The following is a 13,820-nucleotide window of genomic DNA, read 5'->3' as shown; positions in this document are numbered from 1 at the left end:
TAAAAAGTAAATTCACAAGAAAAAAAAAAGTGATCGAGTGTTTCTGGAGCAGATCTACACTTATCAACATCAAAGTTAAATCTTTTTTGAATAAACTAATTCACAGGATATATCCTGAATACAATTATGTAATGAGTTTCCTTAACCTCAGGTGCTACAGGATATTTAAGAGAAAAGGTAAAAGCTTTGTCCTCTACTGAGGGTTTAACAACTCCTAGATGATGACACTTAAAATCACCAATGATAAGCGTTTAAATTGTTTGTAAATAAGGTTGATGTTACATTTACCATCGAAAATGTCAACATTTGATATTTTTAAAAATGGAAGAAAAGTTACAAGTATACATGGGAGATTAAAACAATTACTTTGAATTAACCTAAACAAAGCAATATGTATAGCCTCGCAAATTTCAGTATAACCTTTATCTGTGATTTTAACTCTATATTTATTTAATAATCTGTTATGAGATAGTAGCAGTCCATTTTCATCTAACAAATCATTAATAAATATAATGCCTTTATTGTACCAGTCACCTCTAAACAATGATTTCCTGTTAATAATAACAGCCCTTTTATTTCAAAGAGTGGATTTATGAGGGGAAAATTATGGGTAAATATCATTTTCCAAAAAAGTAGTGCTTGCTAATGAAAATTAGACAGCTTCAAAGGAAGTTTTGAACAATCATAATCATATCTTAATACAAATTCAAGGCCACCATTTTTTTTAAACAAATTATTTGGGATATGATACCATATTGAATAAGGCTTTGCTAAACACTCTTTCAATCATTAACTCTAAAAGTGCCATGAAGACATTCAAAATCGATTGCTTTTAAACCTCCATATTCATACTTTTGATCATATGATTCTTACGTAAATAATGTGTTTTATTTTTCCAAATAAATTTAAATAATATTGAGTTAATAAATTTAACTATTTTGGGAGGAGTATATAAGGGATAAGTTAAATATATAATTTTAGATAATCCCAGTCAAAAGAATTGAACCCAATATGGAAAGGTCTCTAGCTAGCCAATGATTTAGGGATTTTTTCATCCCTTCCATTTTAATATTAAATTCTATTAACAGAATTTTTGGTGATGGTAACTCCCAAATATTTAACTTCTTCTTTTACTAGAATACCCTCTAATTCTCTTAAAGTACAATTCTGAATAGTTAATATTCCACATTTTCTTAGGTTTAAGGTGAATTCAGAAGCTTTAGGAAACAGAAATTTTGACAAGAGCTAAAGGGAGCACATCCCTTTTTTAAAGAATTAATAGAGTCATCAGCAAAATGACTTAAACTAAAAGTCCTACCAGGTATATCAATACCTAAAGTGTACTCTGAATTTTTTAAATATAATGACATAAGTTCAACAGCTATATTAAAAAGAAAAGGTGAGATGGGACATCCTTGATGGATTCCTCTTTTGATGTAAACTCCAGGAGATGATCCTGAATTCAGGGATTTACTACTGAATATATCAGTATAGAACATGAAAATTACCCTACAAAAGCTCGGACCAAATCCAAAAGTTTCTAAAGATTTTCTAAAGACAAAAAAGGATGCTCAAGGGTATCAAATGCCTTGAAAAAGTCTAGAAATATAAATAAACTTGTCTGAGGAATTAAATACCTATAATCGAACATATCAACTATCAGTCTGAATACTTCTCCCTTTAATGAAAGCTGATTGTGTTTCACTTATTATCTCGCCGATACCTTTTTTGAGTCTATTGGCAAATACATGAGAGAGCAATTTAAAATCATTGGACAAAAGAGTTATGGGTCTCCAATTGTCTAAAAATAATTGGCCTTTGCTTGGCTTTAGAACTAAATGATTAAACCCTGCTTCATAGAAGTCGATAGTTCTCTTTCTCTATACATTCCTTAAGTGCTTCAAAAACTAAAAATCCCATCTCTGGCCAAAAATGTTTATAAATCTCAACTGTGATTTCATCTGTACCTGGGGATTTTCCATTGAACATTTGAGAAATAGCAACATCAAGTTCAGAGATAACAATGTCAGATTCCATCATTTCACGGAAGCTGTTATCTATAATAGAAACTTTATCTTTTGAAAAGCAAAAGTCACAATCACTCTCATTAAATTTTGATTTACATAATAACATGAATAGATGTGATCATCAATCAAAGTTTTCTCTTCACTTACATTGTTATTTATGCTACGTTTATTAATAGTTTTTGAAGCTTGCCTTTGCTTTACTAAATTTAAAAAATATACATGAAGAATTTTTCTCCCCCTCCTCTATCCATTGCACTCTAGATTGTAAAGCTCCTTTAGCTTTTTCTGTTTAATAGTAATCTAACTCTGATGGCAAAATACAAAGTTCATTTTGTTCTATGTCTCCAAGAAAATCTTTATCACCACGGTCATTTAATCTAGATAAAACTGTTAACTTTCTTTTTTTTCCTAACAGAGGAAAAGAATAGCTCATTACAGCAGAGCCATTTTTTAACTCGATTCATTTTCAATTTGAGAAAAGCATGTGGCAAAAGAAAAAGAAAACCAAGCAGCAAATAGGGAGAAAAGCATTAGCCAAATGCTTATTTAAAAAGCTGTTTAAAATGTGTTTTGTGATTTATTAACCCAAATTTTTACTGTTTGATTAATCAGTCTTTAAAACATGGATTAAATAATAATACAGTAATAAAAGTGTCTACTTATTTATAGATTTAAAATGTATTTGTAATGCATTGTTTTATTGCTTAATTAAATGACATTTAAAAACACATTTCAAACATATCTATTTATTTGTCCATTTAAATTGTGATTTATTCATGTACATTTTTATGCTGGTCGAAGCAGTGGCGCAGTAGGTAGTGCTGTCCCCTCACAGCTAGAAGGTGGCTGGTTCGAGCCTCGGTACAGTTGGCGTTTCTGTGTGGAGTTTGCATGTTCTCCCTGCATTCGCGTGGGTTTCCTCTGGGTGCTCCGGTTTCCCCCACAGTCCAAAGACATGCGGTACAGGTGAATTGGATAGGCTAAATTGTCCATAGTGTATGAGTGTGTGTGTGGGTGTTTACCAGAGATGGGTTGCAGCTGGAAGGGCATCCGCTGCGTAAAAACTTGCTGGATAAGTTGGCGGTTCATTCCGCTGTGGCGACCCCAGATTAATAAAGGGACTAAGCCGACAAGAAAATAAAGACATTTTTATGCTTCAATAATTAAATTGATCATTTGAGTCTTTGATTTTCTAACTAGCACTCTTGTACGGTGGCCGGGAAGTGCAAAACAACATTATAAAGTTTGAAACACTTTTACAAAGCTCGAGACAAAATTAAATTTTGAAAAACACTTTTACTTATCATCAGACACAATTACACAGGGAAAACAATTTTACAAAGAACAAGACAAATTTACATTTTAGAAAACCAATTAACAAGATGCAAAACACTTTTACAAATCCCGAAACAAATTTACAATTACATATTCCCTACGGAAAGGGAATGTACCACACCCCGGAAGTGACGTAGAATGTACCACACACTGGTAGTGAACTGGAATGTAACACACACACACTGAAAAATATCAATAATATCCAGCTCGTGTGTGACTTTGTAGACAGGTTACCACAAGTCTACAACTATAAAAATCATGGTTTGACTAACTGCGATAAAACATATTAGAGCTATTCTAAGACAATATCAGCGAGAGAGTGCATAGAAACATGTAAATGCAAGTACATGGAAACAATTCAAGCACGGCACATGTTGACTGATAAGATACTAAAACCGATCTCAAGTCGTTCAGAGGTTTATGCCATGTAGACTTGACTTTATGTTCACGATTACAGCGTACGAGTGGATCTCGTAAAAATATTGAACACATTGATGCAGCATGTCTGGTGTTTCCGTCTGTTCCGCGTCCTTTATAAACTCTAAACACCGACCACACGCAAAGCAAAACCGTGTTAAGCTGCTCATGTGTTTGCCACAAAACGGGCAAAACAACCCTCGACCGCTGTCCATGTTCGGTCACCATAAACTTTGTTTACGCCATGTACTCCACAGCGCGAATTTACTGTGCTCACCAGCAACAACAACAACTTTACCCCGCGTCACTACCGGTGTGTGGTACATTCTACGTCCCTTCCGGGGTGTGGTACATTCCCTTTCCGTAGGGAATCTAATTGTAAATATGTTTCGGGATTTGTAAAAGTGTTTAGGTCTTGTTAATTTGTTTTCTAAAATGTAAATTTGTTTCGTCCTTGGTAAAATTGTTTTTCCCCTGTAATTGTGTCTGATGATATGTAAACATGTTTTTCAAAATGTAAATTTGTCTCGAGCTTTGTAAAAGTGTTTTCAACTTTGTAATGTTGTTTTGCACTTCCCGGCCACCGTACTCTTGGGCCTCCATAATCATGACACTGAACACTTATCATGTGTACAATTCAGGCTTAAACGGGAATAAATTATATTTTAAAGAACATTTAATAAAAGAACAGTGATTTAAAAATGCAATAACGTTTTAGTGAGCACAATAAGCTCATTATAAAATATTCCAAACTTTTAAAGGGGCTGTATATTATAGTATTTACAACTATTTGTTGTACAACCTTTGTTGAACCCACCTGTTTCTGATGTTTACTGGGGAGCGATTCTGAATGTCTGGCAACTGTGCAGAGCTAAAAAAAAAAAAAAAAAAGATCACTGTATTAAGTAGCTTGAGGGGGCATGTGGTACATTGTCCAGTGGCTTCCAGTGCTTCAGCTACTCTGTACATGTTGTCGGTGGAGCTGGTGGTACTGCTGGTGCTGGTTGTGGCCAAAATCAAAGTGGGAACTATAGTAAGAGTTCAGTGGCATCTGACGTAACAGGTGGATATTCTATTGATGGAGCAGGTGGAAGAAGTGGCTTTGGTGCTGGTCATCTCATCAAAATTAAATGGAAACTTATTAAAATAGATTATAATCACATTTGATTTTTTTTAACTTAAAATGACAATCTTTTTGCTAAATTAAAATTATTCAACCCATTCTTTAAACAGGGTTTTGCTTGTCACCCTAAAGAGTTTAAAACAATAATTAATATTATCCCTAAAAACATCACAGTATTGATCAGAGGTTTTCTTTCACACTATTCTGTAATGTTCTCTCTTCCATCTTTATTTTTAGAGATCCAAAATGTAATAATAAGTTTTAAATGAATATTTTTATTCAAAGGCTTCATCATAATCAGCTCAGACCTCGTTTATTTTTAAAGATTTTAATTCACAGGAATTAGAAAAATAAGACAAGTTACATTTCTTTTTCAATTCTCCCCAAAATTAAAGAACTTCAGTTTAAATGATTAATGATGTGTATCCATCAAAAGAATTCCTGAGATTAAAAGTTGATAATAAGGAGATCTTGTCAATTTTGTGAAAGTCATATTGAAAACACTGAGCACGTTTTCTATAATTGCATATACTCATGTCTCATGTCAATATCCATGTAAACCCTTTTTGCAATAAACAAGTTAAATTTATTGTGACTAAAGAAAATTGTACACAGCATTAAGTAGTTAATAACCATTTATGCTTTGCAAAAAATTCTTCATTCATAAATATATAAATTTATAAATGTTGGTTTTTAAACCTTTTAAAGGGTGACAATGAGATTTATAGACCCAGACTAGTTTAAAAAAAAGTATCCTTTTCAGTTTTATTTTGCCCACCTAACATTGCTGTTAGTAATAGTAGTCACACACACACATGTGTGTGTGTGTATATATATATATATATATATGTGTGTGTGTATATATATATATATATATACATATGTGTGTGTGTGTGACTACCATTACAAACAGCAATGTCTATATATATATATAGAATTTGAATGAACAGATAGCTGAAGTGCTTCAATAGTCTGTTGAGTCCTGGAATTAACATGTAAGCTAACAAATCACTCATATTCTCATTCACAATAGAGATACTGGGTTTCCCATACACAGATTTATTTGTAGTAATGTGGGAGTTTTCACATGAACATTTCTTCAAAGGAAACCAAATTTGTGCACATTGCACACTGCAATCAAATAGTCTGCACTGAAAAGAGAATTAGAAAGATTAGGGAGGAGAAAATGTTTGGGGAGATGCAGAGAAAACTGTCCTACACTCTTAGATTGTGTTTTTGATTATTCACATTGTTTGATTGTCACTCCCTGGAACAAACACTGATTGCCTCCAATTTGGGCTTTTGTCTGCAGTGTCACAAAACTTGGTGGTGAATAAAAATCCACCTAAACTCGGCCGGTGTGAACTTGACAGTGAGAGACTGATGCAGACTCCATAAAGCCCTGATCAGACTACATAATGCCATTTGCCAGTTACCACAGATCAGATTTGTGTCAGATTATGAGATTTTGACTTGATCAAATCTTGATGTGTTGTGGGTAACAAATGAAGACTTTGGCTTCAAAACACTACACATTTATTTTGATGGACTGATTTTAGAAAAGAAACTAGTTTTCTTCATGAAAACAATTAAACTTTCTGTAAACAACTGGTTTTCAGTTCATAATAACTTGAAACACATATAGAGTTATTTTGCTTTATTGCAGCCCTGTAGAAACTCTCACAACCTGGCACATCTTCACCCCTCTTCAGTTATTGAGTTTAAATCTTCAGGTTCAAAGGGTTTCATTCCAGTAACTTGAGATGTATTCAAGAGTTCACACTTGTCCCGAGATGCTATTCCATGCTATCCCGGGTGAGAGCCTTAAGCTCCGCTGGACAAGGCCTCATTTTTGCTCTCCATTGTGAAGCTTCATGTGATTGATGAGGCTTCTTTTATGTTTAAAGCCCTTTCCACACTCACTGCATCGAAAACGCTCGCCTGAGTGAATCTTCATGTGTTGCTTTATGGAGTCTTTGCATGTGAGACTCTTTCCACACTGATCACATGTGGTTCCAGTGTGACCATTCGTGTGATTCATGAGGCTAGCTTTGGTTGTGAAGCTCTTTCCACAATGAGCACATGCAAACGGCTTCTCTCCAGTGTGACTTATCATGTGGTGATCGAGTGTGTTTTTACATCTGAAACTTTTACCACACTCTGTGCATGTGTAAGGTTTCTCTCCAGTGTGAATCCTCATGTGGATTTTAAGGTTTTGTTTTTGAGAAAAACCTTTCCCACACTGTGTGCAAATAAAGCTTCTCTCTCCAGTGTGAGTTCTCATGTGGACTTCAAGGTTGCCATTTTGCTTATAACTCTTTCCACACTGGAGGCAAGAGTAAGGCTCCTCCCCAGTGTGAATTCTCATGTGCGCTGCCAAGTTTCCTGTAGTATAGAAGCTTTTCCCATACTTTTGGCATGCGTACGGCCTCTCTCCAGTGTGAATTCTCATGTGCACTGTTAAGTTTCCTATAGTATAGAAGCTTTTTCCACACTGTTTGCAGGTGTAAGGTTTCTCCCCTGTGTGAACTCTCATGTGAACATCAAGGTTTGACCTTTGACTGAAACTCTTTCTACACCGTTTACAGCTGAAATTACACCCAGATTTGGATTTCCGAGGTCTTCCACGTGATGAAGTCTTTTTAGTCAGTGTGGGTTTTTCGTCAGTCGTTATTTCTTGTTGTTTCTCTTCCATTTCATTCCATTGATGAGTCTCTTCTTTCAGCACCATCAGGTCTTTAAAAAAAGAACAAAAAAGTTAACTTTAGTATGAAAGCACAAAGTGGTAAGCATGACATGGATATTTACCCCAAATATTAAAGGGACTCTACTATTTACTCTCCATCATGTGCTTTTAAACATTTCCTTTCTTCTGGAACACAAAGTAAGCCAGCGTTTTTATCACAATATCTTATTTTGTGTTCAACAGAATCAGGAAACTCATCAAGGTTTAATACCACACAATGGAAAGTCAATGGTGAGGCTATTTACATTTCTGGGTCAGAAATACCTTTAAAGAGTTCCTATTATGAACCTTTTTTACAAGATGTAAAGTAAGTCTTTAGTGTTCCTAGAATGTGTAGAATGTGAATCTCAAAATCAGATCATATACCTTGCAGAATATTTCATTTTGGAGGTCAGAGAAAAACCAAGCTCTTTTTGTGCCTGTGGCTGTAAATGCAAATGATCAAATGCTCTAGATTACTCATGTTGTGTTCCCTCATGTGCATCTCTTTCTTGGAAAACCTGATTGACACAAATCCTGCATGTTCATAGCAAGTGCGCATAATTCAGCTTATATTAGTGAGTTTGCATTATTGTATATAACTTATGCAAATGTTTTCCGGTACTGGTTTGCAGCTGGACAGGCATCCGCTGTTTAAAGCATATGCTTGATAAGTTGGTGGTTCATTCCACTGTGGCGACCCCTGATGAATAAAGAGAGTAAGCCGAAGGTAAATGAATGAATGAACTTGTGCAAATGCTTAATGCCATGTTTGCTGTAAATTGAAGTGATGAGAATATGGCAAGATGAGATACTTTGCTACTGGTATTCATTCATTTGTACTTTTGTTTTTGTTTTCTTGCCTTTGTGCATGTCCTGAGGCTTAGCTGAAGACCTACATGATGACATTTTATATATACAAAATGCAGAAATGCCATTTAAAAAAAAGGTTATCTGCTGTTTGTCCAATCAGGGACAGTGACAATGTAAATATACAAATAATATTGTTAACCCGGTGTTTGCGAATGTGAACTGTCTGTTAATGAACACCCAGGATTATTTTATAACCCCAGGTATAGCATGAGCAGTGTGAAACGTATTTACAGGTAACCCAGGATTCTGTTTATCCAGGGTTAGAATGACCCAGGGTTAACAATTTCAAGTGTGAAAATTCCTAAGAATACTCAGCATCAGCTCTCAGAATAGACGTAGTACAACGACAAACAGCAGCATATAAATATTCTCAATCATGTCATAGTGACCTGATGTAATTTGCTATTGATTTAAAACTTACAATTCAGTTGCCTATTGGAGAAATGACATGGAATAATAAACGGCTATACATGTTCATGACTATACATACAAAGACAAATAATAAAATAAGAAAATATAACTTTGCAACATCAAGCAGCATTAGGCATGGGCCAGTATAAGATTCTGACGGTATGATAAGCTTGAATAAAAATATCACGGTTTTGAGGTACTGAGATTACTGCTTTAAAATATATTATTTTTAAATGTCTGGGTGGCGAGGCAGTGGCGCAGTAGGTAGTGCTGTCGCCTCACAGCAAGAAGGTCGCTGGGTCGAGCCTCGGCTCAGTTAGTGTTTCTGTGTGGAGTTTGCATGTTCTCCCTGCGTTTGCTAGGGTTTCCTCTGGGTGCTCCGGTTTCCCCCACAGTCCCAAGACATGTGGTACAGGTGAATTGGGTAGACTAAATTGTCCATAGTGTATGAGTGAATGTGTGTGGATGTTTTCCAGAGATGGGTTGCGGCTGGAATGGCATCCGCTGCATAAAAACTTGCTGGATAAGTTGGTGGTTCATTCTGCTGTGGCGACCCTGGATTAATAAAGGGACTAAGCCGACAAGAATATGAATGAATGAATGAATGTCTGGGTAAAAAACAAAAACTTTATATTACAATATATTTTCTTTTGAGTCTTTTTTCTTTTTTTGTCAGGCTAAAAAATTTAAATGAATCATTGACTTCTGCTGTCTTCATTAGTTTCAAAAACACATTTCTTTACGATCAAAAATGACATCTTTTATCTGCTGGAGATACTGTTGTCGTGAAAAAAAAAAAAAAAAACTTAGATATACTGTAGGAATGGTACAGAAGAAAATATTGGCCGTTTTAAAAGTTTGATTTTTCCAAACGGCATACCTTGAAAGCAGTTATTGTCTCATGCCTAAGCAGCATAACACTGTTTTTATGATGGATAAATTAATTCTTTAAAAAAAAAACTCAAGTAAAAAGACTCCAATGGCGCAGCCTGCTGGTTCGTGAAGAATATGGTCAATACTGACGAATTTTTCACTCAAATGTTTGCATATCATCAGCATGCTGTAATCCATTTCTTAAGCAGAAAAAGTCATTTTTAGACTAGCTTGTTGGCCAGTTGTAGTCAGTGCAATGCTAAACATTTTTGTTCCACTATAATTTGTTCGGTTTGTCACGCGTCATCCCACAGCAACATCATATAGTTTAAAATACTGTACAATGTTTTATAACAATTATTTGGCCCAGATGAAAAAGATTTTATTTGCTCTATCAAAAAAATTATATAATTTAATACATTTAATAATACAATAATAAATGAATAATAAAATTAAAATGTTTTAGATATTTCTTTCAAATGATTTTAAATACCGTGTAAAATTGCCCAGTTGGAAAAGATTTTTATTTGCCCTATCAAAAATATAATAATTTTAATAATACAATAGTAAATGAATATTAAATTTTTTATGTATATATTTTAGATATTTCTAGCAAGATTTAAAATTTTGTGTAATAACAAGCAAGCAATACTTTTATCAACAAACTTTTTTTTTTCAAAATAAACTTTATTTAAAATAAAAAAACAAATGGACAAATGTTTTAAAAGTTTTAAAAACTATAATAAACTAAACCTGTGCAAAACACAGGTCTGTCCAGGTCAATGTCCTTAGCAGTAAATACATGAAGCACGTTTAAACAAATGTTATTGTAAGGAAAATAATTAAAGCATTTTAATAAATAATTTAAAACAAGTTAAAATGACCTTTTTGAATAATAAGATAAAATTTTTATTGAGTTGGATTGATGGTGATTGTATGGGTTTTGTCCAGATTGGGTAGAAAAACATGAACCTTAATTAAAGACCAAAGGAAAAATGAAGACTTGTTTATAAAAGATTTAAGACCTACAGCACAACATTTCAGTAAATTTAAGACTTTTTAAGACTCCAAGGAAACCCTGTTTAAACACAATAGCCCTGGTCAATAGTTAATATAATAATGATGTAACTCTAATTCAGATACTATCTGTGAGAATTAGTAACAACTACTAGAAACAAGTTTAAACCCATGAAGAAGTTGATGAAAAAAGGGGAATTGTGATCAACGTGACATATGCAAACATATTCCTGTCTTTCAATGAGTGCTTTTGTGCGTTTAGGAGAACTAGGCAGCACACTCAGGGCTGCAAGATGGATTTAATTTAGCATTCTTATTAATAAAATATATCTGAATGAGGATCAGATGACTGAGTTGGTCTTTGAGGCCCCATTTACACTAATGCATTTTCGTTTTAAAATGCATAAGTTTTGCTACAGTTATGCCATCTGCCACACTACGCCGGAGTTTTCGAGTGCCAAAAACGAGCGTTTTGGAAACGCTGAAGAGGCCGTTTTCATTCTGAAACGCTGCTGCTCCGTCTCAGTGTGGATGGGGAAAACAGAGACATCTGAAAACGGAGGCGGGGCTGCCGACATTCGCCTCTCTGATTGGGGCTTTTCCTCAATATTAAGTAGCCTAACACACAGTTTAGTACCGCATCCTCTTCTTGTAAGTTCAGACTTCACAAGTTTGATCAAGGCTGCAGTCTCCCCCTCCTCAGTTTGATATGGAAAACAGACTATACCGAGGACACGGGTAAATCTTCAAAGGGAACAGTGTACTTTATAACTTCATTCACATCATCCTGGCTACGTTGTTTAACTTTCTCAACAATAAAATGTAAACATGATTTAAGGAACTGCCTATTTTCATTTTAATATTAGCAACTTAACAGACAGCAGAAATGCTGAGAGGTTGTGCTGCATTTATGAACCTCATCTTCACTGTGTGGATATTAATAACAAAACGGAGCCTATAACAACTGCCTCTTTTCAATTTCAGTGAAAATACAAAACATGCCCTCTCTTTTGCTGAATATCAGTTTTAATAATCTATAATAGCCATTATAAAAGTATAACAGACAATAAGTTTATACAATAAAGGAAATAAAGGCAAGCGATCAGTCAATATACAGAATGTAGGCTACGTGGTTACATTAATCATTAACTTATCTTTGCGCTCAGCCAAAACACGTTACCTGAGAACAAGTAATAGATTCCAATGACCAAAGTCGGGGAATATGTCGTTAGATAAAGACAACAAGATGAATGAAATATCACGTTTAATAAATATAGTGAGATTAGATCCTGCGGGAGATGCTTGATGAGCAAGTCCGACGAGCAGAGCTCTCATCTGGGTAGAAATGCTGCATCGATTGCCTGAGAGTGTGTGTGTGGTCAGGTGATGTGCGTTTTTAGTGTTTTGGTGTGGACAGAGGGCTGTTCAGAAACGCTCTGTGGAATGCTAGTGTGGACATCGTTTTAAAACTAAAGTGCACTAGTGTAAAAGGGGCCTGAGAATAAAAAAATCAACCTGTTTGTTCCTGTGGATCTTCCTGTTTGACTCTGAATGTTTCTTCAATCTTCACATCTTCACTCTCCTCTTTAATAAATGCCATCTTTATAACAGTGTGGAGATCAGTCGATTCTGGAGGAGTTTTTTTCTCTGTGTTTGGACACTTTATCCTGTTTAAAATGAACAAAACAATAAAAATGTCCTGTTTAAAATAAATAAAATTATGAAAAGAAACAAAATAACTTCTCTTTAACACTTAACTACTTAAACAGTTTCTTTATATAAGAGTAATTAACAAAAAGAAATTAGGTAAAACGTTTCTTTAAAACACTTACTACACACTTTACTGTTACTTTATTCAAAAAAATAGCCCTCGGTTACTGAGAATAAATTAGTACTACGTTGTATAAAGGGTTAAAATAATATTTCCAACAGCAGTAACATAATTTAGCATCATATAAAAACTAAAACTTTCAATCGGGTTATATCTGTAAACGTTTTAAAACAAACCTTACTCCAGTTGAATTACAGCGCTGACGTGGCGCCGCCTGATGACGTCACACGCCATGCCAAAATAAAAGTCTGTTTTGTTAAGCTTTTTTGCCACTTACTGTTGCAGTCAAGACTAGGGCCAGACGGAATCTGTAGATGTTTTTTGTTATTTCTGCTGAAAATTTGGGTAGACATCTGCGGATTTCTGCAGAATGTTTTTGGGAGTATCCAACTAGAACCTTAATATGGGAAATAAAAATAATACCTTTTTTTACTTTTATTTGATGTTTACAATGCAAATCCAAATAGATTCACTTTATTAGGTAAACAAAGCAAGTCTCTCATATAATATATCTATTAAAAGACAGAAAATATTACTTTACAAACTGCATTGTACTTAAATCCGATTAACATTTTCATATTAGTCAATAATATTACTGTAATTAATTTTAAAACGCAATAAATTTAGATTTACACATCAAGTAAATAAACAGAATTAGTGATGGGGTAAAAATCTGCAGAATTCTGTGAAAAATCTGCAGAATTCTGCGCGCACAGATTCCATGTGGGCCTAGTCATGACTTATAATAAAAATAAATCCTAAATAAAACTAAAGTGAAATATTCAGAGTTTCAGAGAACAGGAAAATGTTAGGAAAGATACTGAAATTCTGGTAATTTTATAACAGTGATTTTACAGATTTCAGAGGAAATCTCTAAATATTAGAGGGAACATAAACCTGACAACAGATCCTATCTACGTCGCAGCGGATGCTCTATAATAATGTAGCAGTTTTGCAAACATCAACTTTCTATTGAGTTTGTGTCTGTCATATACAGTGCATATTTGACAGAAGCTTTAAAGAGCCTGTGCGGTGACCGTAGAGATTCAGCTCGGACGAGACGCCGTTTAAAGTATTTTTTTTTTAGATTTATATATAGATATACATATAGATTTTCATTGCTTTAAATTATTGCAATTTTTTTAATGTTTGTTGTTTGTAAATAAAACAAACGTTATAATAGGACCA

The 13,820-nt window shown here is 34.3% G+C and overlaps 2 protein-coding genes across 5 annotated transcripts in view; both read right to left on the bottom strand.

Moving 5' to 3' along the window:
• LOC141381810 (uncharacterized) overlaps nt 1-13,820 on the bottom strand; it is a 201,291-nt gene that overhangs the window by 21,203 nt on the left and 166,268 nt on the right. The window lies entirely within an intron of this gene.
• On the bottom strand, nt 5,941-13,029 carry LOC110439492 (uncharacterized). Of its 4 annotated transcripts, none has more exons than XM_073948740.1 (3): nt 12,910-13,029; nt 12,317-12,468; nt 5,941-7,638 (listed from the first exon to the last, which is right to left on the bottom strand). In XM_073948740.1, the coding sequence occupies exons 2-3, from the start codon at nt 12,399-12,401 to the stop codon at nt 6,749-6,751; spliced, it is 975 nt and encodes a 324-aa protein (XP_073804841.1). In that variant the 5' UTR covers nt 12,402-12,468; nt 12,910-13,029; the 3' UTR covers nt 5,941-6,748. The 4 variants fall into 4 exon arrangements, with proteins under 4 accessions (XP_073804841.1, XP_073804839.1, XP_073804840.1 ...); XM_073948738.1 differs by lacking the exon at nt 12,910-13,029 and adding an exon at nt 12,814-12,869; XM_073948739.1 differs by lacking the exon at nt 12,910-13,029 and adding an exon at nt 12,634-12,864.

This window comes from Danio rerio, chromosome 4, assembly GCF_049306965.1.
Source record: "Danio rerio strain Tuebingen ecotype United States chromosome 4, GRCz12tu, whole genome shotgun sequence".
Taxonomy (NCBI): Eukaryota; Metazoa; Chordata; class Actinopteri; order Cypriniformes; family Danionidae; genus Danio; species Danio rerio.
The sequence above is the reverse complement of the archived record's forward strand: the minus strand, read 5'-3'. Positions and strand labels throughout refer to the sequence as shown.

What these genes read in the sequence shown, in the direction of transcription:
- LOC110439492 (XM_073948738.1), bottom strand. Translation starts at nt 12,866, where the DNA reads ATGGCGTGTGACGTCATCAGGCGGCGCCACGTCAGCGCTGTAATTCAA. An exon ending in AGCGCTGTAATTCAACTGGA is followed by an intron (nt 12,469 to 12,813) that starts GTAAGGTTTGTT and finishes CATTTTAAACAG; the next exon opens with GATAAAGTGTCCAAACACAG. An exon ending in AGATCCACAGGAACAAACAG is followed by an intron (nt 7,639 to 12,316) that starts GTTGATTTTTTT and finishes CTTTTTTTAAAG; the next exon opens with ACCTGATGGTGCTGAAAGAA.